This window comes from Cetorhinus maximus, chromosome 11 (genome assembly GCF_964194155.1).
Source record: "Cetorhinus maximus chromosome 11, sCetMax3.hap1.1, whole genome shotgun sequence".
In the NCBI taxonomy this organism is placed as follows: Eukaryota; Metazoa; Chordata; class Chondrichthyes; order Lamniformes; family Cetorhinidae; genus Cetorhinus; species Cetorhinus maximus.
In genome coordinates this window covers 68,611,473-68,637,992 of record NC_135889.1, presented here as the reverse complement: position 1 = coordinate 68,637,992, position 26,520 = coordinate 68,611,473, and the positions used below count along the sequence as shown (strand labels likewise).

The following is a 26,520-nucleotide window of genomic DNA, read 5'->3' as shown; positions in this document are numbered from 1 at the left end:
CGGGCTGTTCCCAGGGGACACACCAAGATAAACATCAATTGTGGCTGGAGGACCACCAACTCAGTGAACAACACTATCTGATCTGCCTGAAACTTGTTGGTCTTCCAGTGCAAAGAGTTGCTCATGACCGAGTGTTGCAGACTGGCACATTCCAAGGTCCAGGACTATGTGCTGAGGGACGCACTAAAGCTTGAGGCAACTGCAAAGGCGCAATGGGGAAAGGCCATCATCTAAAGCCTTTCAGCCACAATACAGTGAGCGGCTGGAAACTGTGAAAAAACTCCTTAGGCTATGTTTTTGACATGTAATGAACACTAAATATTGGCTGGAATCATAAATGTAATAAGTAACGTATAGTATTGGGAGATCCCAAGTTGTTTCGCACTTCATGTAATGACGATGTTGAACAGTCACCTACGATGTTGAACAGTCATGTAATGTACTTTTATAAATTTTATGAATAAAGTATATTTTGGAAAAAAGCAATTTGTATTAAAAACCAACATTAAATGAAAAACAAGGCAGTTATCATATTTTGAAGAATAAGCAAGCTTATTGTACAATTTACGCTGGGTGGCTGAATGAAATCATATTTCAGCTTCGTACAGATTTAACTTTGCATATTAAGGACAGACAGCCTTTTTACGAAAGAGTGTTTAGATTAGCTCATGTTCTAGCAATAAGCAATGGCTTTATTAAAAGTTTACCACTCTGAACTGCTCATTTTAACTACCACAATTTACTGCTTGGTGTCCCTTATCCTGGGGAAGTATGTGCACAAATCTATAATAAACACAACTGAATAACTTTTAATTTCCCATTTGAAGAAATTGCTACATTGGTTACAGAACTGAAGATTAAGTGGGCTACTTTAGAAACAAGTACTCATGTTTAATTAGCAAAGCACCGAGTTCTTAAGCAATCACCTAATTGGGGAAAGATGCATAGTTTTATGGCAAACTGAATCATTTATTTAATGTAAGTTTCCTTTGTCTTTTTATCTAATTCCTTTAGCTTATCTCCTAATGTCAGTTTTAAAATATTCCATTATTTTTATTAATGTTCATAATTTCTTTGCCTTCATTTGCTCCATGATTACTTCTTCTTTAAAATCCCATTTTCCTTTTCAGTACACCACTGTGCCTTCCACTGGAAAACTCATGGAATCCTAGAAACTTCTGTTCTTTCAAGCAGTGCTCTGCATTAACAGTGCCCAGGGTACTAAATACTTCTTCAAAATGGTCCTGAAGGTCACACACTTAACTCCACAGCAAATAAAGGGGTATCATTCTCTGTTGATATAGTTCTTCATTTCAGACACTGCCAGACAATAGTACTAATTAGGTGCCACAATAATATATGCTGTGGGTAAAAATTGTGGATCAGCACCTTGTGATTTCAGTACTGTTGTCTCCTTCTTTTGCGTATTGTCTAGAATTTTGCTCCACCTAAAATTGAAAACCTGCGCAAAATGGACTTACAATTCAGAAAAGTAAAATGTAAGCAAATGTTGGTTGATCGATTATGGCTACTTTAGGCCATTGTATGAAAGCTTATATAATTAATATCCCAACTGTCCATGATCCATTAGCTAGTATCATCTCTTTCTTTTCTAACAGTTGTCATGCAGGATGAAATTGTATGGAGTACCAAGATAGTTAAAAATTGGCAGATTTTTTAAACTAACAAAGTGCCTTTGTGAGAGGTAAACAAAAGATTAATTGGACAAAGGGACTAAACAGTTGATATTTCCAGGTTGGTGCTGCATGTTTCTCTGTACACTTTCAACTTGAGCCAATCACGGTACTTTAGGTTCAAGGAGGAAAAGTCCTACTGTATTTATGTCCCTCTGTATTTTTACTTAAGATAAGTCAACTTACTGTTTTTGTTTTCTAGAGCAATTAAACTAATTATTAAAGGGAGCAGAAATCCAAGACTTTCTGAGTATACAGCATCTTCTGCAAGGAGGAGTGTCTATTCAGCACTACTAGATGTCACTAGAATGCTTTATAAATAAATACACTGATAATAAGTTGCAGCGTGTTATTGTTGAATGGTTATGTGTTTTGCAAACATCCAATTTTACAAACACTTTACAAATCTGATAAATGCAAACAGATTGTACTAGGTACATTCTTCCTCATTGAAGAGTTTACTTTCTTGAGGTAGTTGTGTCAATTTTTTTTTAAATTACTATTTCTCACTAGCAAACTTTACCTAGAAATCTGCTTATTTCAGGACATATTCATTTTCTAGAGCTACAGCGACAACTTATAATTATATAGCACCTTTAAAGTAAAAAAAGTGTCCAAAGCCACATTACAGGGGCGTGATCAAGCAAAATTAGACATTGAACCACATTAGAAGTTAGGGCCACTGACAAAAGCTTGGTCAAGGAAATAGGTTTAAAGAAGTGTTTTAAAGGAAGAGAGGGAAGTATAGAGTTGAAGAGTTAGGGTGGGAATTACAGAGCTTAGGGCCTTGGCATCTGAAGACACAGCCACCAATGGTGCAGCGACTAAAATAAGGGATCCTCAAGGCACCAGGGTTAGATGAGTGCAGATATTTCGAAGGGTTGTGGGGCTGGAGGAAATCACAGAGCTAGGAAGGGGCCATGCGTTGGAGGGATTTGAAGACAAAGTTGAGAATTTAAAAAATCGAGGCACTGCTTGACCAGGGACCAATGTAGGTCAACAAGCTCAGAATGACAGGTGAACTGGTCTTGGTGGAATAAGGACATGGGCGACCTCAAGTTTATGGGTGGTAGAATGTAGCAAGGAGTGCATTGGAATAGTCAAGTCTAGAGGTAACAAAAGCGTGAATGAGGGTTTCAGCAGCAAATGAGCTGAGGCGGGGTCAAAGTCGGGTAATGTTACAGAGGTAGAAAAAGGTAGTCTTAGCGATGGCATGGATATGTGGTCAGAAGCTCATCTTGGGGCGAACTAATTCTTACTTTTTGAATAAACTGGTAAATTTTAAAATAATGTAGGTGTGACAATTTTACTTCAAACACACTTTGCTATTCAAGAAATGATGGAAAAGGAAACTCCACAACATAAAGAGGGGTGAATCTTGTCAAAAAATTAAATCATTCCCATGTTGCCTTTTACCAGGAAGAAAGGCATCTTACCTCCTTGAAATTATCAAACGCTAATAAAATTATTTCATGTCCTCCTCTAACGAGACAAACAGCTGCCAAGAGTTCCAAGACGAGAGCCTTTGTCCTACAATAGCAACAAACAAGATTATTAACAGGGCTAGGATAAATAAGACTCTGGTTACACCAGTTCTTTTGTACTGGAGATATACAACACAGGAAACATTCATCTGTAAATGACAATGACGTTTCTTTTTGGAATTGTTTAATTGAATTCTGTAAACCAAAGATTCAGCCTCTTTTGTTCAGAAAGGATAATCTAATGCCAGCGTTCAATATATCTCATAAAAACAGATACCCTCCTCTAACAGTGACTAGCTAATGGAGAGGAAACAATTCATTGTTGAAGATTGAATGCTATTTTAATATATACCACCTTTTAATATTCACTTGCTGCCGAAGGATTGAAGGGAACTTTTGAAACGTTTTGAAAAAATAGCATTCTGGGACATTTTCTCAAGCCTTCACCAATACCCTTAGCAACATTAATTCCATGATTCTCTGAGACATCACTAATACAGTGAGTGGTGTGCTAATCTACCTTACTGAACAGCTTATAAAAAGGCACCAGGAGAAAGGAAGGAGAAAGTTAAGAGCATATAGCTGGGGATCACCCTTGTTCTACAGGAGAAATGGGAGTAGGACATGAAGCTGGGCACAGCAGCTGCAGAAAAGAGAAATATGGAGCGAGTACAGGGCCTCCTCCATCAGGACCTCCAGTGCTACATCCAAGAACTTGTGCACCCTCTCACTTCAGTCTCTGAGCCATCCTGAAACATCCCACTGTGCATCAACCAGCCCACTCCACATCTTCAGTGACAGTAGATGCACGGAGCCCACATGCACTGCATACAATGAACATTGCAGCCAATCAGTGCTTAAATGCTAAACCTGCAGGTGCCTGTTTTAGCACCTCCAAGAAAGTTAAAATTATGGTAATCAGCAATTAGGACCAAAATTGCATTTAAATTTGGGCTTTCAAGCAAGCCTGTATTATTAGCACCTGCTTTCATCCATTCACCAAAATAAACCCCCCATGTGTATGCGGTTAATTATGCACAAGATTGTAACAATAATCACTGTACCTTCACAGTACCTTAGCATTTTTCTGAAGCAATATTAAGTCACATTTGTTCTTCAAGTGGGAAAGTTGTCTTACCTCGGATTCTTGTTGTTCAGACTCAGTGCAATTTCATTAACAGCATGTGGATGCGACATGACCATGTTAAAGCCATACTGCAATTAAAGGAAAAATGGAATATCATTCATGAATAACAGACCATTGTTGTAAACCTCTGATTCAATAATAAGTATAATTTACAATTCCTAAAAGGTGTTGTCCAGAAAATCTTAGAATGTGACAAAAAATATCCTGCCCCATTATCCAGTGTCTAATGGTCTAATAAGTTATTACAGAAAAGCCATACATTCCATCGCACTGCAAATGGAGGCAAAATCGTAGCACTGTGTTACCCGAATCTGAATCTCATAAGCCATGTGGTTTTTTTTTTGTTGTAAATTTCCAGGTCTGGTCACAAAATAATTATAGCCATTGGAAATTATAACTAACAAATTGAAGCACAACTTGTAGAGTGTTTGTCAGAAGTGTGGGGCCCTATTGCAGGGGGAGTATGTAGGAAAAATGCTTTGTTCTCCAAGACAAGATAGAGTTGATAGTGGATAAGGTTTCTGATAACAAGTCGCAACTGATCACAATCCCTGAATATTTGTTGCATATTGAATTATTGAACAAATATGTAGGACTTTCTGCCAGATGCAATAATGGAAAGATTATATTTCTTTCCACAAAAGACATTCTTTCATCTAAAATCATAAGTAATTCAAAATATTTCCTTCACACTGTTCTTGATTTTCCGACATGATGGAAAACTTCCAGTATTACAATGGCCAAACTCAACTCAAAACCAACAAACATCATTCTCAAGATTCTTTAGATTGGCCTAAATGGTAGCTATACCCTATGCTCAAGATATCTTATTTCCGACTTTCACCACCCTTTGGTCATCAGAGATGGCGGAGCAGTGGAAAATCAACCAGCACATGCCCAAATATTTGAAGCAAATCCATGGGAAGATTGAATAATCCAGGGCACTGAATTAGGGATTGCAAACCGCAAAGAAACTGCTGGTAAGTGAGATTCCAGCAGGGCCTGGAAAACATCATCAGAAATCATTTCCTATGTCTGTCATTTTGTCCTTACACCTGCAGGTTTACTACAAAAAAATATCTAATGCAATTTATAGCATAATGAAATCTGTTAAGAAAATTAAAAATGTCATGCAGGAAACCATAGGTCCCAATCATGACATTCAGGTCTAAAATTTAGTTAGTGCCCCTGTTTTGCATGCTTTTATACATATTCCGAAAGGTGATTACATTGGGTTTTAGAGGGATGCAGAACTAAATGATGGATGGAGTAGCCCTCTATTTTATCCAGTTGAAGTAAAGCTTTGCTTCTAATAGGCACAATGGTATATTTAAATCTTTGTATTTCTCATGAAGGAAAAAGGAAAAAAGACTGGAGTATCGCAACAAGGTAAAGCTTGTACTGTATACCTGATAGTTCATGATTGCACGCAAGCACATGATGCAGACATGAACGTCATCCTTTTTGCTCACTAATCTAGAATTCTTCAGCGTCCTTCTGCTTGGTAAAGTGTTAAACCTAAAAGATAGATAATGCAAAGGTACTTAAAACAGGTTGCTCAAAAAAAAACAGACTGGATGGGCCGAAGGGTCTCTTCTGCACTGTGATTCTGTGAAATAGTGAATATCATTGTAAACCATAACAGACAAAAAAGCCATAGAATCTACATACAAAACACTAAACTCAAATAAGTAAGGGTTGAAAACTTTATTGCATAACATTGTACCTTCAGGATTCAGACAGAAGGTAGCTGTATGGCTTCATTAACATTATAGTCCTCAAATAATTGTTCAGGTACAATAAAGTCAAGACAATAGAACCAACCACAGCTTCCTGATGCCACTGTGCATTATTACAATTATAAAAATAACATATGAATCCTAGAATGTACTCACAAACATAGAAAGTAAATAAAGCAGAAAGCGTTTGCAATTTTGGCTCAAGCTTTTCTAACTGCAAAACTGCAACCTTTAAACAACCACTGATGATAAAGTTGCCGCTCTTCTACATGTATAATTCTGATTGGCAATAAGTGAAACAGTTGCAGTATTATTTATCATTATGCCGCCAGCTGCCCCTTCCCACTTTTCCCACACCTGCGATCTCCATCATCGCGAAGGACAATGGCAACATGTGCATGGGAACACCACTGCCTCCAACAATCTCTCCAAGTCACTCACCATCCTGTCTTGGGTATATATTGTCGTATCTCCATTGTTGCTGGGTCAAAATCCTGAAGCATTGTGGAAACATCAAGCAAGCTACAGAGGTTCAAAAAGGCAGCTCACCACCACTTACAAGTGAGATAAATGCTGGGCTTGCTAGAGACACCCACATCCCAAGAATTAATTTTTTTGAGATGTGTACTTGGAAGTAAGTAGTCTTGCTATATTCAACAGTTGGGAATAAAGAACACCCACACTGTGGTGTTGCCTACTGGTTGGAAAACTGGTAGAAGCCCCGGTCACTTTTCTCCAGGAGGTCCAATACTATTACATTCCAATCAGGCGCTTACCTAGGCAGCCTCAAGTCTCCAGTCCAATTAAGCCCCTGTGGGGCAGAAATCTGACCAGAGGCCAGCAGCTCTCCAGTACTGACAATGCCACTAGGAGTGGTACAGTGCTGGTACAATGGGGCCTTCACCAGGGATCGCTGATGGACCCCTGGAGGCAAGTGAGTGTGAGTGGGATGGGGGTCACTAGCAAGGGGGATTGGATGGTGTTCAGAAGCAAGGGCAGCGGGGTGGCTTCCTGCAGGTCCCAGCACTTCCCTATGCTGGGTCCGTTGATCGGGCGCAGCGTGCCCTGGTATGAGTGAGCCCACCCCTGTAGACAGCTGGCAAACCTGGTAGGGTTTGCTAGGCGGCCTCCCTGCATGGCAATCCCCCACCCGCCTTAAGTGGCTAGTTAGGGGCCTTATTTGGCTTCCAGGCAGGAAGGCTGCCAGAAGCCTGCCCACCCGGACTTGATCGGAGAGAGGTAGACCAATCACATGCCCCCATCCGCTTCTGAACTTGCCCTGGCAGGGGCGCATTAAATTCCGCCTAACATTTCACTGCTGATCTAAGAAATCTGGGGAAAGGTTAGGCTATTGGACTTAGTTGTCCCTAGTAAAGATTCAACACAGATGGACTGGATAGTTTCATTCTGGACCGTAAACCTCTTTGGTTCTAAGCTCTACTGGAAATGCTACGATATAAAAGTTGAATATGCTGTCTCTGTAGTGTAGCAGTTGATGTACTCAATTCAATTTATAACCTGGAGCCTTCCACCTATACAGCAAAATTCAGTCAGTTCCTAGTCAATTAGAAGGGACATTCTACAGTAAACAAGCCTTCTCTTTGATAAACATGGAATGAGTGTCAGCACCATGATGGTTTCCATGATAGTTCCCTTGCATTCTCTTGTTGCTTTTACTCAAGTGAAGGCATATGAAGGTTTTAAGAGAATGACAACATACATAAATTAGAGGAATCGGAGAAGTATAAAATAAAGCTTCGACTGGATTTTACTTGTGACTTGCTATTTTGATTGATAAAAGATCTGATTTTAAAATAGCATAGACTTTGGCAGCAAGTGTTGTCTTCTTGAGCTATAAACTTACATACCTCCCCCACCAATTACAGACCAAAAAGAGCCAATCACAAAAAAGCAAACACATTGAACCAAATTTTTCCGCTTTTCATTACCTTAGCCAGGCTAAAGCACTTCTCAGTCAATTAATTACTTTTTGAAACGTAGGGCTGAATTTAACGTGGGGAGAGGAGTCCCTGTCACCCTGACGTAAAAGTCGGCCAGCCAGCTCACCCCGCAGCCAATTAATGGCTGTCGGCCCATTAACTGGCTTGGGGCAGGCCTTTGACCCCCATCAAACCAAAACCAATCAAATGGCTGGCAGCTCCCTGGTCCCAGCAGTACCACCAGAGGTGGTGGCCACTGCTGGGACTGCAACGAGTCCCAGAGGGAAACGAGTTGCGACAGCGCCCGGGCTGTGAGGGAAGTCCAGGGTCTCGTTGGGGCCAGGCTGGCAGGCCCCAGGGAGGGGTGAAGGGAAATACCCTTGGGAAGGGGCCTCCAATAGGCACAGGGGACCTGAAAAGAAGGTATCTGCCCCTCTTACTTGGCCACCAGTCCGACAGGTGCTGAACACTTGCTCGCAGCCTCTCCATTGCGGATAAAACCCCAGCAGCAGCAGGAAGAGGCACCTAAGTGACTATTAATTCAGCGATCGGGTCTAACGACGCCTTCCCGCCGCTGATAAAATTGCAGGGGCTGGGCAGGCAGGCTGGCATGGCACCCAATTTCACAGAGCGTGCCCCCTGCCACCTCCCCACTCCCAGGGAGCTGTAAAATTCCAGCTGTGGTCACTGTTGTAATGTTGGGAAATGTGGTAGCCAATTTACACACAGCAAGGTCCCACAAATGCAATAAGAATGACCAGGTTATCAGCTATTTTTAGGTAATGTTGGCTGAAGGATAAATATTGGCCAGAACACTCGGAAAACCCCCTTGACCTTCTTGAAATAGTGTCATGGGGTGTTTTACATCCACCTAAGAGTTTATAGAGGGCTCAGTTTAATATTGCATTTGATAGATTATACCAAAGGACTACGGCACTAAAGGGTCAACCTGGAATCATGTGCATGTCTTTAGAGTGGGACTTGAACCCAAAGTCTTCTGGTTCAAAGCATTGCTGAGAGTGCTACCAAATGATTGACACTTTCAAAAGAGGATTGTTTTTGGAGGCATCAATTAATATGCTAAAAACAGAGTTAAATATGATCTGGGAGGTAAGAAAATGCCCTCATTCTTTATTCCCATAGTTTGTGTGCAATGTGATGAACCTTTTACATGGCTGTGAACTGTTCCCACTTCTTTTTTAAAACTTTTAGAACGTACTTTTGGAACAGTTCAATGTTAATAGTTCAAAAAACATTTGTGAAACATTATAGACAAATGCTTTCATAGTGAATTAGACAAAAACAGCTTCACTTCACTCCGGATTTTCTCAACTCCATTTCCTCTTACAGGTTACAAACTTAAAAGCTCAGTTTCGTGGCGATTATAGAAGGTTTTTTCCAAACTGTGTTAATGCTTCTCAAATATCCTACACGCCACTGCACAAAACATTAACTGTAGTACTCAAGCATATTGGCTACTTGTACGATTATACTTAGTGCCCCATCAAGGAATATTGTGTTTTCTTTAGGAGGCTAGAGAAGACAGTTTTATACTGCTATGCCTGTACATTTTAGGTGGACATGTTTTTAGTAAGTCATTCAATACAGGAAACAGAAGTGCAATGACTTAACTATGAAGCAAACCAAAGCAGACTAAAGGAACACTCCTGTGGTTTACTGGCATAATCCTAGAATGAGTCAATGCATTTTGGCTCATTGTGGTTCTTAGGTCTGACAATATCACCAATATGCTTCAAATCACTGCTGCAGTTTACATCATCTGACTTTTCTTGTGGTTTTGCAGTATTGCCATATGCTCTCAAACAGCCACTGCTTTCATAATTTGACATATTAAGAGAGTAGTCTTAAATCAAGATTTCATACTGCAATTTGCTACTGCCATTTTACACATTTGACTTGTTTACAGTCTAGGACAGTTTCATGAATTAGGAAGAAAGAAAAGTCATGAATGCACTGCTCCCAAAATGCCAAAAACTGACTCACCCTATTTCACTAGAGTGTTCACACCAAGCCAACACAGGATTGATTGGTCCTTTGACTAACACTGTGAATAGCTAAATTAGTGCACTAAAAGGTGAAGAGGTGGGATATTTAAATACATTCTACAATAATTAATGCCTCATGCTGACTTTACAAGCCACCACTCTTCAACTGTGGGTTTCACTACAGCGCAGAAACAGGTCATTTGACTCAACCAGTCTGTGCTAACATTCGTGCTCCAACTGAGCCTCCTCCAATCCTTTTTCATCTAATTCTATCGGCATAACCCTCTATTCCCTTCTCCCTCATATGTTTATCTAGCTTCCCCTTAAGTACATCATACTATTCGCCTCAACCACTCCGTGTTAGAGAGTTCCACATTCTCACCAATCTTTAGATAAAGAAGTTTTTTCTGAATTCCCTGTTTGATTGCTTGATGACTATTTTATATTGATGGCCTCTCTTTTGCTCCAACCCACAAGTGTAAACATTCTGTGCCTCAAAGCCGTTCTTAATTTTAAAGACTTCTGTTTGGTCACCCCTCAGCCTTCTCTTTTCAAATTGAAGTTTAGGTTAGATGCTAGATGGGCAGCAGCTGGCTCCAATCGTTCTTTCTGCTAAATTCAGTGTGTTAATCCTTGCAATAGGCTGATCGGCTCTCAAGAACTGGTTGCTTGTGAATAGCCACAGGGGCAAGGTACTCCCACCCATGGAACCAGATCCCAACACAAGTCATGGCTTTCTGGGAAAGGGAGGAGAAAATTAGAAGGGAAAATAAAAAAAAGGTGCAGGGTAAACATTTTCTTTTTAAAAATTAATAGAAGTTAAAGCAATTGAAAAATAAACATCCTATTTAACATTAATGTAAACATTAAAACACTAATTTACATACATTGGTCGGCAAGGTGAAAGGCAAAAAAAAAGTAAATTATAAACCAGGATGTGTTTCTTGGATTGTCATCTTAACAATTGAAATTGTGATTGCTCATCTGTTAGTGATGTCTGTGCTAGACAGAATTCTGGGGTGAAATTTTCTATTCATTTGAGAACAATGGCCCCATTTAGAACACATTTTAAGGATCATACTGCAGATTTTAACTGCAACTTAAAACAAACTAATCCAGTGACTGGTGGATGAACACAAACTGTTTCTTAGCTGACGTGATAAACACGTGTTTGATTTGGAGTTCTTGGCAAGCCTTGTGTTGCAGTCACATTGTATACTAATCCACTGCCCAAAATCTATCATAGTTTATGGTTAGCAATGATCTCTGATCCAGTATAGTAATGTTTTTAGTTGAAAGCAACCAGCATAAAGGCTCAAACTCACTTAAGTCTTCTCAGCAGACTTCCCTAGATTTAAACCTAGATTGAGGATGGCTTCAAGAGAACTAGTGTAAATATGATAAGAATACTCACAATAAGCCATTATCATCGTAAACATTATAAATAGGATTTTTTTTTGCTTTTATTACCGATTTCTCCATTTTATTTTGCTTTAGAACCCAGCTCGGCACTATTCTCCATGGTTGGCAGAGTTCAACCTGCACAAAGCATATCAGTGCCCTGCTTTCTTACAGCACAAACTGCCTTATCTCAGAGAAGTTCTTTCTCAACTCCCTCAAGACTACCTATCCAATCTTTAGGAGAAAACTAAATTAAGGAAGGGAAAATTTGAGCTTGACCATCGCACCCAACCAATAAGATACCGTTTGCCATCTGTTCAGAGATGATGGCTGTCAGTAGTGGTGCAGAATACCCAGGTGAGGAACATGTCTAGGAAAGGGTTGGTTCTGGAGAGGACCAAACTGAGGAAAATAAAGGCATGCAGCTTCACTTGAAAAATAAGTGCCTGTTTTATTGGCGCAACTTACGCATATTCAACTGAAAAGAATATGTACCAATATGTGGCAATGTAGTAACTTGCAATAAGCAGCATTAGTAAGATTAAAAAAAACAAAAAAAATTAAGTGGGTTTATGATCCAAGTTGCTTTAACCAGTATGTTGATAACTAGTGAGGAGGTCAGGTTGAAGAATTCACCAAGGTTACAGAAGGTATAAAATGATATGTGAGTTTAGATTTGTTTTCATCTAAACTTCAAAAAAAAAGGAAATCACATTATGATTAACTCCCTAGCTGAAATAGTAGAAGTTTTCTGTCATCAGCTTACCGTAATGTTGAATGCCTGGAAGATCGGGCCAGGCTGTTACCAACTGGTGATGGCAGATTACTACCTCGATGTAAATCCTCAATGGACCGGCTCCAAGGTTTGGATTTATCCACTGCATTCTCCACATTATTTTCCACACTTTCAAAATCAAATCTGAAGGCAAGTTACACAAAATCAGATTTAAAAAACATATCCATTATTCAAAAATAAGGTCAAACATGTCTAACAAACAAGAGGTCATCAAATGGATATATCCCAAAAGTCATATGTAGTACAGTCTGATTTTATCAAATGTCAGAGTGGGAGGCAAGTGGCTAACTGGGTAGAATTAATTTGGGCTTTGCTCCCTAGGTCGGCAACCTATGCTACATAACAAAACTCAATGTTACCTAAATAATCTAACCAAGCAAGGAGTAACAATGTTATTTTTGCAGTAGAAAAAACTTACTTTCTCATCTTTTTCATTAATTAATCTTAAACATAAAGGGCTGAATCTTCTGGCTGACGTGTGGGTAGCGGAGCCCGCACGTCAGCACTTAAAATGTCACGTGAGCGTCCCGACGTCAGCACGCGGCATCGCGATATTTCGGTCGGTGGGCGCACTATGTAGCGCAACGATGATACTGTCAATGGCCTCAATTGGCCATTGACAGGTCGGCGATCCTGCAGCTGATTTTGCTGTGCTCCAGCCTTGCTGAAAATGTAAATGGGGCGGGGTGACATTGGGCGCTCCGCCCCGACGTCATCCCACATCATTTTACGCGTTGGCGAGCGAGCCCCGCCCCCTGCTCGCCGTTGGCAAAATTCAACCCCACATCTCATAAAGCAGATTAACATAGTACTTTAATGGGCAATTTTAAGTCAGTACTTTGAAGAACATGTAAAGCCCAATAAGTTGTAAGCTGCCTTTATTCCTACCATATGATTAGACATGTGTAGCCTTTAGCATGTTTCTAGCTAATCTGAGATCATTATATTCTAAATAGTGCCTCGGAAAATTTGTTCTGTTCAAAGGCCCAGATTTTGCAGCCAACAGTAGAGCAACTGCTCTCGCCACTGACCTCAAAAAAAGCTGCCCACAAAGATCCAGCATGATTTTCCCTTTTCCCGGTGGCATTTTAAATCTGGCACCAAGTCAAGGGGATATCCTGGTGTGCAGCACAATTGATGTCAGCAAGTAGGGAAACAGCCAATCACAATGAAGTTTTCACACACAGCAACTAGGAAGTTAAAAGCACTTAAGGGGAAACAGTTTTCCTACCAAAGTGGATAATTTCACATTTCTCCATGTTATATTCCACTTCCAAAATTCTTGTCTACTCACTCTACTTGTCTAAATCCCTTTATAGCCTCGTTGTGCCCTCCTCCAGCTTATTTTCCTACCTAAATTTGTATCATCAGCAAACTTGGAAATTTTAGACTCAGTCCCTTCACCCAAGTCATTGATACAGATTGTTAATAGCTGAGGCCCAAGCACTGATCCTTGTGATGCCCTGCCAACCCAAAAATGACGTTTATCCCTGCGCTCTTTTCTCTGTCCATTAGCCAACCGTCAATCCAAGTTACCCCAAACCCCATGAGCCCTAATTTTGTGCAATAACCTCTGGTGTGTCACCCAATCGAATGTTTTTTGAAAATCCAAATACACATTTAATGATTCCCCCAGATCCACACTGCTAGTTACAGCCAGGGCAGGTGCAAAAGTATTAGGCACCTAGACAAACCTTCAGCCTTGTGCATTACCCCCACCCCACCTTTCATCCCCATACAATTAACTTTTGAAAATTTAAATTAGGTTCTTTGATATTATTTACTGATTCGCAGTTTCGGAAAAGTTATGTAGATGTGCAAATTTGTAAAACTGTAACATAAACAGAATGAGGAATATATTAAATTTTGGGAAAGGGTGCAATGTAAATACATGGAAGGCTAAATGTATATCAGTATATGTGAATACATATCAGTAGATTTAAACCTGTCATTTCTACTGCTGTTTGTTTACTTAAGTAGTTTCATGAATAGTTTATTCAGGTTTTTGTTGCCCCCCAGATTTTGCCGCTCTTTCGCCGCGTTTGCCTAGTGGTTGCACCAGCCTTGGTCACAGTCTCAAAAAAAACACTAACAGATTTGTCAAACATGATTTTCTTTTCATATATACATGTTGACTCTGTTTAATCATATTATGATTTTCTAAGTGCCCTGTTACCACATCTAGCAATTCCCCTACAACTGATGTCAGGAAAATTGGTGCATAATTCGCCATTTTGTCTCTCCATCCTTTCTTGAACAGCAGGATTATGTTTACTACTTTCCAATCCATGAGGACTGCTCTGGAATCTGGGTAATTCTTGAAGATCAAAACCAAATAATCCATTATCTCTCTAACTACCTCTTTTAAAACCAAAGGATGAAGGCCATTAGGTCTAGGGGTTTTGTTGGCTTTTGGTCCCATTAATTTCTCCAACACTTTTCTTTACATATATCAATTTCTTTAATCAACAAGGTGCAACATTTTCAAGGAATTTTACAGCGAGACCAACATCCTAAGAGACTAACATCTCAACAACTCAATTGATTTCCCATTGATTGCAGTCTTGGATCTGTGTGATGGTGGGCACGGGGTGCGTGGGGTGCCTTAAGCAACCTTTATCCTTCTGGAGAGGCATGGAACCAGTATCAGCAACTTCTGGATTTCTGAATTACTCTGCACATGCATGGACTCTAGAAGTTGCTGTCAGTTTCACTGGAGTCATGAGAGGGAATGTTGACAGTTAGACATCATTATCACCACAAAATCCAGGCCAAACACTGATGGCTGTCACCCATCTCTTTCTCTTGGAATAAGGGTTCATTATATTTTGGAAAAGTATTTGCATTAAATTTCTAGTGCTTACTAATTCCTGGAAAAATATCAAGCAACATTTGGAGGCTTGTGCCAACCACTTGAAAAATAACGAACAAGTGTTGTCATGTGGCATTTCTCTTCACATCGAAGAGAAAAAGATCAAGACAAAAACTTTATTTTACTGGGATTTTTTCCAGTTCTGGATTGAAAGCTTTACATACATGCTGTTTGCTGGTTAGTGATCAGAAAGGACACTTACGTAACTGCGTACTGTGCAAATGAAAGGTACTCCACCAATATGTCTAGACCTTGGTTCTCTTCATTCAAAAACTCCCGCACCCAACTGTGAAAAAAGCAAATGCACAGGAGGACCACATAAGCACATTGTTAATAGCTTTAGAAAACCTACTGAAATAATCCAAATCAAGGCAGCTCACCTCAGCCAAGTCGTCCATAAATGCAAAGCAAACAAAATATAAACCCAAGACATTTCATCACAGCTGCAGTGTCTGATACATACAACACTCCATCTCTAATACAGCCAAAACATCATAAAAGCAAATCAAAAATGAGTAACACACTCACAATATAACATCCTCATTAAAAAAAAATACCTTAATTCCATAACCCTTTTCCTTTGCAACACGGTGTTTCAAATTTCTGCTACAGCAGGAGCTTCAGTGGTGTATACGACAAGAAGTGGTGCATGTGAGTTCCACCTTAGTTCCATAGATTATTATTAAAGTCAGCAAACCAAAAAACTGCAAACAACAGATTTCCCAGTCAGGGGAAAAAGTTACTGAACTGAATGTAACTCATAGCCAGCAGGATATGAAATTTTAAACTCAAAAATATAAATTCAAGAAGTGTGGGGAGGAAGTTCTCTTTATGGCAACTGCCTTTGCCTCTTCCTTCATAAAACCTAAACAGCAGAAAACAACACTTTAATTTACTCCATTTTAAAGTATTGAGCATTTCGAGCCTTTTTTTTTAAATGTAAGCTAGTTTTATCCACTGGGTTGATAACTATAAAGCCAATTTCACTCATAGTCCCTAAACAGATCTTAATGTGAGCTGATCTTTGTTGCCAATACCCAGAATAATTGTAGATCTGCATCCAGTGGGGGTTAGAATACAATTAATTTTACTTACAGTCTGTTAACAGCCACCAGTGTTAGCAAACATTCATCCCCTTATCCTCCATGCTAAATTATATATTTTTTTATTGTGGATCAAACACTTGACTCTGCCAGCAGCAGTTTTAGTGCTACAAGATGAAATATCATAAGAAGGTGATTTTTTTTCCCCCATTTACAATGCAAGAATGGATACCATGGGAAAAGAAGAATTCTACATCTGGTAATATTTGCCTATGTCAAATTCCAACATGGTTAGGTGGGAGGTTTAGCCTCAGACAATAAAGGAAATTAGATTTCAGAGACAGATTTGGGTTTACTCCTTTGCGATTTACAAGGTGGTGTTTACATTACAACAAAATGTGCCATTTTCATACATTTAGCAACATTCCTGATGTTCCAATTAATGATGTACACAATGCAAGACATATGTACCACTGGATATTTTGTTAAGATTCTTCTAGTAAGTTTACTAATTACATAATTTCAAGCACTACGGCTGAAGCAGGATGCCTGCGCAGTGCATCGCTGAAGTAACATATTAAGCCAAGGAGCAATAAACTGGTATTACAGTTCCCCAAAATGCTGAACCTCTTTTTGAACTCGGTTTTTTAAGGGGGAGGAACTGAGTGGGGTCCAAGCTTTTTCACAATGAGAGGGGAAAACAAATATCAAAGGATTGGCCATCATAGGCAGTCCTTTATGTCCCAGCAGCAGATAGCTGGTCAGCTTCTAGGCCCCAGAATGCTGTATGGTACATGGGCAAAAAATTATTTTACGATGCAGTGCCACATTCTAAGTTAACCCAAAGGCAGAAGTTCGCATGTTAAACTGTATTCCAGGGCTTTTGCTGAAAAGGAGCCATCCAAATCAATGTACACATAAAACATCTGGAGGCACAGACATGCTGTCTTCAATTGAGGAGATTCCAGTAAGGAACACATTCAGTACAATTTGAAGTCCCAGGTGGAGAAGGAGATTTAGTGAGCAGCCAACATTTCCGCAAGTGGCAGCAGGGAGACTCGGCTGACTTTAACAGCAGGGCCTCATTTACAAGCAGCTTACTGACTACCCAGTCAAAAAGGCCAGGAAATTGGCAGGAAGCAGCAGTCCAGTGTCCAGTCATTGAAGTGGGCATCAGGAGGATGCCACTGTGGGCCCAGACAAATGGTACAAGGCAAGTGCACCAAGGGAGGAGGTGAAAGGGCAGGGCAGGGGAAGATCACTCTTGCTCAAGAGGAAACAAACTTATTTCTTCTGGAGCTGTCTGCTGTTCCCAGCAGATTTGGCCTGACGGGGAAATCACAACTGCTCCACCCACTCATGCTTGAGGTTAACATAGGAGATTGGACCTCAGTAATGTCAATGGAGCTTAATCATCACATTTAAAGAGAACACCACCAGCTTGACATGGGTGACTTTGCTGCCTGCAATTTAAAATTGCAACTGGCCAGATAAGGATGGGAAAGAAGTAGGCAAGTCCCCTGTCATTCCCTTGATATGGCTGATTCTTCAATTTCTAAAATCCACAGGAAACAGACTTGAGCTTGTCTGGTGCCCAACTGGTTTAACTATCCATCATAAGGCCAGGGTGCGCCAAATCAAGCTCTATTGGGCCTTATAGCCCATTACTCTAGGATTGTTCTGCAGTGCATTTATAACCTCCAACATCATATCTCCATTATTAATATTATTTAACTCCCCCTAGCCTCACTTCCAACATTCAGTAGCTTATGGTATTTCTTTGTCACCGAGGTGGAGACAATAGCCAGAATTTTGGTGCAGAAGGAGAGACTATCTTTGCGAAAATGGCGGTAGAGGCCCAGGTCTGGATGACCCGCCCCCCAGCCTTGACAATTTTTGTTCTAATGAGCACATATGTGGCTCACAGAGGCAACAGTACATTTGAAAGTACAGTTACCTCAGTCAGTTCTGATTTTGGCTACTGAAATGTCCAAAACACAATTTGTACACCTTAGACCTGGTAGGAGAAAGTCTAAAGCTGCTCGTGTCCTTTGGAGAGATAGGGTGCCCTTTTGAAAAGGTAAGGTACCCTTTTGGATATGGTCCTGAGATACCTTTGGAGAGGTTTGAGAGAAATAAGGTGCCCTTTGGGAGGTGAGGTGTCCTTTGGGATTGTTAAAAGTGGATGTGAAAGTGTGTATAACGTGCATAAACTCATTGGAACTGTCAAGATAACTATCAAGAAAACAGTCAAGCTGTCAAGGCATTTAAATATCGTGCCCTTTAAATATAAGAAAAAGTGTCCGCGGTGTTAACAAAAATTAGTGCTTGCTATTTTACTGTCTATTGACATAAGCATGATGGTTATCTTTACAGAATTAGTGCTGCATGACTGATTTCACAACATATCATTGTCACAGTGGGTGCCTGTCAGTTTACAGCTTGATTGACAGCTCCAAATGGTTAAAAACTCTTTGAAGTGGGATTATGAATACATATGTTTGTTTTCATAAGGGATTAAAGGAAGTTAAATGTAGTGAATGGGTTTTTTTTAAATCAACAAGAATGTTTCTTTATTGAAACAGTGAATTCATCAATAGACACTTAAGAACTTTATTTAACCTCGCAATTAAACATGGGTTCTGAAGTCTGCCCTGGATACCTGGTAAGTTGGCATGGTAGATGTAAGTTGACATGGAGGGTATGATGGGCCATGGGAGGTGGGTGGAGGGGCATAGGTTGGCATACAGGGTATATGGAGCAATTGGAGTGGGTGGAGGGCAAAGGGTGGTGGGGCATGGCTTAGCATGAGTTAGCACTAAGTTGGCATAGGGGCTATAAAGGGTTGTGGGGGTAGTTAAAGGGGCATAAGTTGGCACGGAGGGTCAAATGGGCCATTGGGGCGGGTGGCAGGGCATAGGTTAGCATGGATAAGCATGATATTGTGGGTGGGGGATGCTGGTGAAGACGGGAGGGCTAGAGGGCTTTTTGTTGTATTCATTTTTTGATATCTTCAACAAAGTGCCGGAGCACCAAGGCTGGTCTTCCACCCTGCCCACCTCTGCACCCATTAGCTTCCAAACTCACCACCCTGACTCCCATTTTCAACTTTCACCACCATCACCCCACCTTCCCCCCCGCCCCAGACCAAAAATTGGAACTTCTGGGGCGCTTTCTCACAGGCCGGGTCTGCAAAGCCGGGAATTTGTCTCTCTCAGGCCAATCTACTTCGCACCTTCTCCTTGCCTACCAAATAAAATCATCTTCCCTCCCCTCATGACCCCAAGTTATAACACATTGAAATTCCTAGCCTAAAGCTCCCTTACTCCCTTTAGGACCCTCGTTAAGATCAAGCTATTTGAAAACATTTTGCACAACTTTTCCTAACATCTCTCTCTTAAGCTCAGCATCATTTTTTTTGGCTGCAAAGTGCCTGATGACCTTTTTCTACATGAAAGTAACTATGTAAAAGCAATATTTTTTTGTTGTAAGATGCTTGCATTTCAAAAGCTTACAATTGGTGCTGGAAGTGAAAAGGAAGGGAAAGGGAACTGAGAAGGGAGATCAGTAGTGAATTTTTGGTGAAATAATCCTCATGAAGCTGAAATATGCAATTTGGAATCGAGGAAAGTGTGCATCCTACTGAAACATTGCTGGTGATCTTTATACATGGCCAACTAATCAGTGAGCTTGCACAAGAGCAGGGGAGGACCTCATCCTGAGTGAGGCATAGCCAGAGTGAGTGTGGGTATTGGCAATTTGGTGCACAGTGGGAATTCGGTGCAGAGGGGAAGAGGTGCTAGTTGCATTTTTTTCTTTGCTATCCAACTTCTTAAATCTTCAGAGAGTGGTCTGGCCCTGCTGCAACAGTAGAGGCTACGAGGGGGAGAAATGACTGGTAAGTAGTGGGTAAGGTCGGGTAACTATTTATTACTTTTATCACTTATAGTTTAAGGTCTTTTTGTGGTTTATAGTTTGTATATTCTATAGTAACGAGAATCAGGAAAGAAGGGCCCGAGAGTAATTGACTTAAAAGGTTTAATTTAAAGAGATAAGTCATGCCAGGAGAGATCAAAGCCGTGGTGTGTTCCTCATGCTCCATGTGGGAAGCCGTGAACATTTCCAGTGCCCGGGACCAGCATGCGTGCAGGAAGTGTGTCCAGCTGCAGCTCCTGGAAGCTCAGGTTTCAGAGCTGGAACGGCGGCTGGGAACACTGTGGAGCATCCGCAAGTCTGAGAGCATTGTGGATAGCACTTTTAGAGAGGTGGTCACACTGCAGCTGAAGGGACTTGAGGAAGGAAGGGAATGGATGACCACCAGGCAGTACAAGAGAAACAGGCAGGTGGTTCAGGAGTCCCCTGGGGTCCCACTTGCAAATCAGTGTTCCATTTTGGAGGCTGATGAGGGCGCTGGTTCCTCCAAGGAGTGCAGACAGGGCCAAGCTTCTGGCACTACAAGCAGCCTGTCTGTACAGGAGGGGAGGAAGCGAGGAAGAGCAATAGTAATAGGAGATTCTATAGTCAAGGGAACAGATAGGCGCTACTGTGGCCGTCAGTGACTCCAGGATGGTGTATTGCCTCCCTGGGGCCAGGGTCCGGGATGTCACTGAACGGCTGCAGGGCATCCTGAAGGGGGAGGGTGATGAGGCAGAGGTCATGGTATATGTTGGTACCAATGACATAGGTAGAAAGAGGGATGAGGTCTTGCATCAAGAATTCAGGGAGTCAGGCGGTTGACTGAAAAGCAGGGCCTCTCGGGTTGTAATCTCTGGATTAATCCCAGTGCCATGTGTTAGCAAGCACAGAAACAGGAGAATAGCGCATATGAATACATGGCTTAAGATTTGGTGCAGGAGGGAGGGTTTTAGATTCCTGGATCACTGGGACTGTTTCTGGGGAAGGTGGGACCAGTACAAGCGGGATGGTCTACATTTGAACCAGAGCAGGACTAACATCCTTGTGGGCGGGTTTGCTAGTGCTGTTGGGAGGAGTTTCAACTAATTCGGCAGGGGGAGGGGACACAGAATGTTAGCAGAATAGGGACACATCATAATACAGTAAAACAATCAAGTCAGAGGGAGTACAGCTGCATTAAGGTTCAAGGGAGTAGGGCAAGGCTGGATGGCCTCTACTTTAATGCCAGGAGAATTACAGGTAAAACAGATGAGTTAAGGGTGAGGATTGACACGTGGAATTGTGATATAGTAGCCATCACAGAGACGTGGTTGAGGGAGGGGCAGGATTGGCAGCTCAACATTCCGGGATATAGAATCTTCAGGCGAGACAGGGGAGGGGGTAAAAGAGGGGGAGGCATTGCATTGTTAGTTAAGAAGTCAATTACTGCAGTAAGGAGAGATTATATCTTGGAGTGGGCATCGAATGAAGCTTTGTGGGTACAGCTTAGGAATAAAAAAGGGGCAGCCACTTGGTAGGTGTTTATTATAGACCCCCAGATAGTCAGCGGGAAATTGAAGAGCAAATATGTGCACAACTTGTGGAGGTGTGTAAAAACAATAACAATAGAGTAATTATATTAGGTGATTTCAGCTTTCCCAACATTAATTGGGATGGACATAGTGTTAAGGGCTTGGATGGAGTAGATTTCTTGAAATGTGCACAGGAGAACTTTTTAGGTCAATATGTAGAGGGTCCAACAAGGGACGGCGCAGTGCTGGACCTAATTCTGGGGAATGAAGCCGGACAGGTGGCTGAGGTGGTGGTGGGCGAGCATTTTAGCGATAGCGACCACAACATAGTACAATTTAAGCTTGTTACGGACAAAGAAATAGACAAATTGCAGAAAAATGTTTTGGATTCGGGGAGAGCGGATTTTCGTAAAATAAGGCAGGATCTGGCCAAGGTAGACTGAGAACAGCTACTTGTGGGGAAATCTACAAAAAAGCAGTGGGGAGCGTTCAAAAAGGAAATGGGGAGGGTACAGGCTCAACATGTTCCCTCTCGGGTGATCGGAAGGAGTAACAAGCCCAGAGAACCATGGATGACCAGAGATATTCAGGATACGATAAGAAGGAAAAGAGGGGCTTTTAGCAGGTACAAGGGGAGCAAATCAGCGGAGGCATTAATGGAGTACAGAAAGTGCAGGGTGGAGCTTAAGAAAGCAATTAGGAGAGCAAAGAGAGGATATGAGAAAGCTCTGGCTGATAAAAATAAGGAAAATCTCAAAGTTTTCAATAAGTATATCGATGGGAAGAGGATAACCAGGGCAGGAGTAAGGTCCATTAGGGACCAAGGGGGCAATCTATGGGTGGAGCAAGAGGACATCGGTAGAATGCTGAACGAATACTTCACATCCGTCTTCACCCAAGAGAATGAGGATGAAGGTGTGGAACTTGGGGAGAGGGACTGCGATGTTCTTGAGCAAATTGATATAGGGAGTGACAAGGTTTTGGAAGTGTTGGTAGGCTTGAAAGTGGACAAATCTCCAGGTCCGGATGATTTGTGTCCCAGACTGCTGAGGGAGGCAAGGGAGGAGATCGCAGGGGTTCTGACCCAAATTTTTAATTCCTCTCTGGCTACGGGGGAGGTGCCAGAGGACTGGAGAACAGCTAATGTGGTTCCGCTATTTAAGAAGGGTTGTAAAGATAAGCCAGGGAACTACAGACCAGTGAGTCTCACGTCAATGGTAGGGAAACTATTGGAAAAAATTCTGAAGGAGAGAATCTATTTCCACTTGGAGAGGCAAGGTGTGATCAGGGATAGTCAGCATGGCTTTGTCAGAGGGAGGTCATGCCTAACAAATTTGATTGAATTTTTTGAGGAGGTGACCAGGTGTGTAGATGAGGGTAGTGTAGTTGATGTAGTTTATATGGATTTCAGCAAAGCCTATGACAAGGTCCCACATGGGAGACTTATAAAGAAGGCAAATGCAAAATTACAGGGTAATTTGATAAGGTGGAATCAAAATTGGCTTAGTTGTAGGAGACAGAGGTTGATGACAGAAGGCTGCTTTAGTGATTGGAAGCCAGTGTCCATTGGCGTACCACAGGGATCTGATGAAGAGTCATTCAGACTCGAAATGTTAACCGCATTCCTCTCCGCAGATGCTGTCAGACCTGCTGAGTTTTTCCAGGTATTTTTGTTTTTGTTTTGTGACAGGGATCTGTGCTGGGTCCCCTATTATTGGTCATTTATATAAACGACATAGATGACTATGTGGGGGGTAGGATTAGTAAGTTTGCGGATGACACAAAGATTGGCCGGGTGGTTGACAGTCTTGGGCTACAGAAAGATATAGACGGGATGGTCAAATGGGCAGTTAAGTGGCAGACGGAATTTAACTCTAAAAAGTGAGGTGATACACTTTGGAAGAAATAATTTGACAAGGAGGTATTCAATGAATGGCATGATACTAGGAAGTTCTGAGGAACAAAGGGACCTTGGCGTGTGTGTCAACAGATCTCTGAAGGTAGAGGGGCATGTTAGTGGGGTGGTGAAAAAGGCATATGGGACACTTGTCTTTATCAATCGAGGCATAGATTACAAAAGTAGGGAGGTCATGTTGGAGTTGTATAGAACCTTGGTGAGGCCACAGCTGGAGTACTGTGTGTAGTTCTGGTTGGCACATTATAGGAAGGATGTGATTGCACTGGAGGGGGTGCAGAAGAGATTCACCAGGATGTTGCCTGGGATGAAACATTTAAGTTATGAAGAGAGGTTGGATAGACTTGGGTTGTTTTCGTTGGAGCAGAGAAGACTGAGGGACGACCTGATCGAGGTGGACAAGATTATGAGGGGATGGACAGGATGGATAGGGTGCAGCTGTTCCCCTTAGTTGAAGGGTCAGTCACCAGGGGACACAAGTTCAAGATGAGGGGCAGGAGGTTTAGGGGGGATGTGAGGAAAAACTTTTTTACCAAGAGGGTGGTGACGGTCTGGAATGCGCTGCCTGGGAGGGTGGTGGAGGCGGGTTGCTTTATATCCTTTAAAAAGTACCTGGATGAGCACTTGGCACGTCATAACATTCAAGGCTATGGGCCAAGTGCTGGTAAATAGCATTAGGTAGGTAGGTCAGGTGTTTCTCACGTGTCGGTGCAGACTCGATGGGCTGAAGGGCCTCTTCTGCACTGTGTAATTCTGTGATTCTGTGGTCCCTAGTAAGTATCGTGTATCCCCCACTAGTGCTCAGAAGTATGACAATGCCAGACCGATGTACTATATTATTGTGAATTATCTGATATTTCTCGATCCTAGGCCTTTGTGAACTATGCTGATTTAAGAACCCTAGATGATGACATATTTACAACTACATATGAATGTTTCCTATGCTTCTGTCTAGGGTGATGTGGTCTGGAACGACCTTCATGGACTGCTGTGCTTTATTGTATTCTATGACTAATTCTTGGACCTGGTTCCCAAATAGGTAACTGCCATCAAAATAGCAGCTATGTCTATTTGTACTGGACATGCCAAAAGCCTGCATAACTGCAAAGCACAACCCCCTCACTGGCAGACATGAGTCCAGAATTATTCACTGTACAAGGACTCTCTGAGCTATAGCTCAAATGCTTGCAGAACATAGGAACGTAGGAATGTAAGGAACCGGAAAAAGATCATTGACATGGATCTGGCTGGTCCTGCATTTTTTTAAACTAGCAAAGCAACAACCATATGGATGCTTGAATCACTTTGATACTTCTGTACAGTTTTCACAGGCTGCTTGATAGATTACTACCCTTGATTGGATGGCTTCCCCAAGGGACATCTTGCGTCAAATCAGACAACTGGAGTCCTTATCTGAAGATACTAAGTAATATGTGCTGTGGAGATTTTTTGCCTACTTTATATCTGGTAGGATCAGGGCCAGGAAGAGAGAAATCATGGGTCCCAGTGCTTTGCCTATTTCCACGTCCTTTATCTCACCATCGTCCCCTCACATTCTTCGAGTGCCCAGAATTGGGAACCACAGTCACAGTGGGGTTGGACTGTTTTACAGAGATCTAGCAAAGCTTGTCTTTTGTACTCTATGTCTCCATTTATAAAGCCCATCAAAAGCTCAGGTTTCGGCATGATACACCTCACAACCATGGCTTTGTCAGACAATTACACACAACTTGGTCGTTCATATTATCCAGCCAGCTCCGCTTTTTTGAACCTGGCCCAATGCAATATCTGGACAGTAACAACCAAAAGACTTGAACCTCACAAGCACCACAAACAGTGATCCCATGTACAAATGAGAACATCTTGAACTAAAAGTGACATATTCTATTGGCGCATGACTCCTGGTTTTTAGCATCAACCTATTCACCTGAAATCGTGCTATTTTTAATCCACATAAGTGGGCTTTGTTAACAGAAAAACTACACCTTGCATTGAGTGATAAATATATTCTCATTTTAAACTGGAACTAAAAACTCTTACAAATGCCCTGTATAGAGGATATAATAGAAGAGCAAAGTGCTGCAGATGTTGGAAATCTGAAATATGAACAGAAAATGCTGGAAATACTCAGCAGGCCAGGCAGCATCTGTGGAGAGAGCAACAGAGTCAATACTTCAGGTCCACAATGTGCACTAGTTCTGACAAAGAGTCACTGACCTCTGTTTCTCTCTGCACAGATGCCGCCAGAGGTGCTGAGCATTTCCAACACTTCTCGTTTCTATTGGAGCAAAGTTAACCCCTTTTGCCAGCCCTCCACAAAGCAATCCAACTTCTTGTGTGCCTCTCATTCCCCTTCAGCAAGAAACCCAGCAGCAGCTGCCCGAGATCTGGTTTGGCACAATATTAAACATGAATTTGAAAAAAAAAAGCTAAGGTATGAAGAAAACAAAAATAACTTACTGAAGTCAAAAAAGCCATTGTCAAAGCAATAAATTTATAATTGAAAAAATGGGTAATTAATAAATATGATTAAAAAGTGTCAAGCAGCAAAACTAACTAATAAAAACTTTTTCTGCCTTTTCTCTTTAGAAGCAGAGCTATTAAGAAACAGACTAGGCCTCCAAGTCCTGGTCAGCAGGTAAGGGGAGGGGGTCAGGGCTGAGCTAAGGAGTTGTGTTTAACTAACACTGACCTTGCATTTGCCTCATGGTGCACATTCCAAGCTGGCCTTGGTGGAATTCATACGAAAGTGGTGGTCAGAAGCAGGCTGCCTTTCAGCCTGGGTTTTCCGCCTCTCCCGGACCAGTGAGTGGATAGGTTTTTTGGGGATGGAGGAGTGAGCGCGCGTGGTTCGTGTGTGTGCCTACATGGGTCCAGCTCACTCCCAGTCTCAAGGTTTTCTCCCTCTCACTCTATCGCTCATGTTCAATCATTCACTCACTCAATTTCCCGGGCCCAGGAGGTTTAGAGATTTTCTCGCTGAGGAGGAACTTGGGACAGCTGTGAAGGTGGCAAGAGGCGCTTCCTCCCCGGCCTGTGTAACACCCTAGTGCCTGA

General features: G+C 41.8%; 1 protein-coding gene across 6 annotated transcripts in view; it reads right to left on the bottom strand.

The window, feature by feature from the left end:
• LOC144686670 (formin-like protein 2) overlaps positions 1 to 26,520 on the bottom strand; it is a 266,760-nt gene that overhangs the window by 59,485 nt on the left and 180,755 nt on the right. For all 6 annotated transcript variants that reach the window (XR_013577971.1, XR_013577972.1, XM_078552178.1 and 3 more), the window contains exons 5-9: positions 15,282 to 15,365; positions 12,178 to 12,330; positions 5,735 to 5,843; positions 4,317 to 4,393; positions 3,131 to 3,224 (exon numbers count right to left, since the gene is read on the bottom strand). Coding sequence is in view for 4 of the 6 variants with exons in the window: in XM_078552178.1 (XP_078408304.1) it covers positions 3,131 to 3,224; positions 4,317 to 4,393; positions 5,735 to 5,843; positions 12,178 to 12,330; positions 15,282 to 15,365 (517 nt within the window). In the remaining 2 variants the exon portion in view is untranslated. The remainder of the gene's footprint in view (positions 1 to 3,130; positions 3,225 to 4,316; positions 4,394 to 5,734; positions 5,844 to 12,177; positions 12,331 to 15,281; positions 15,366 to 26,520) is intronic.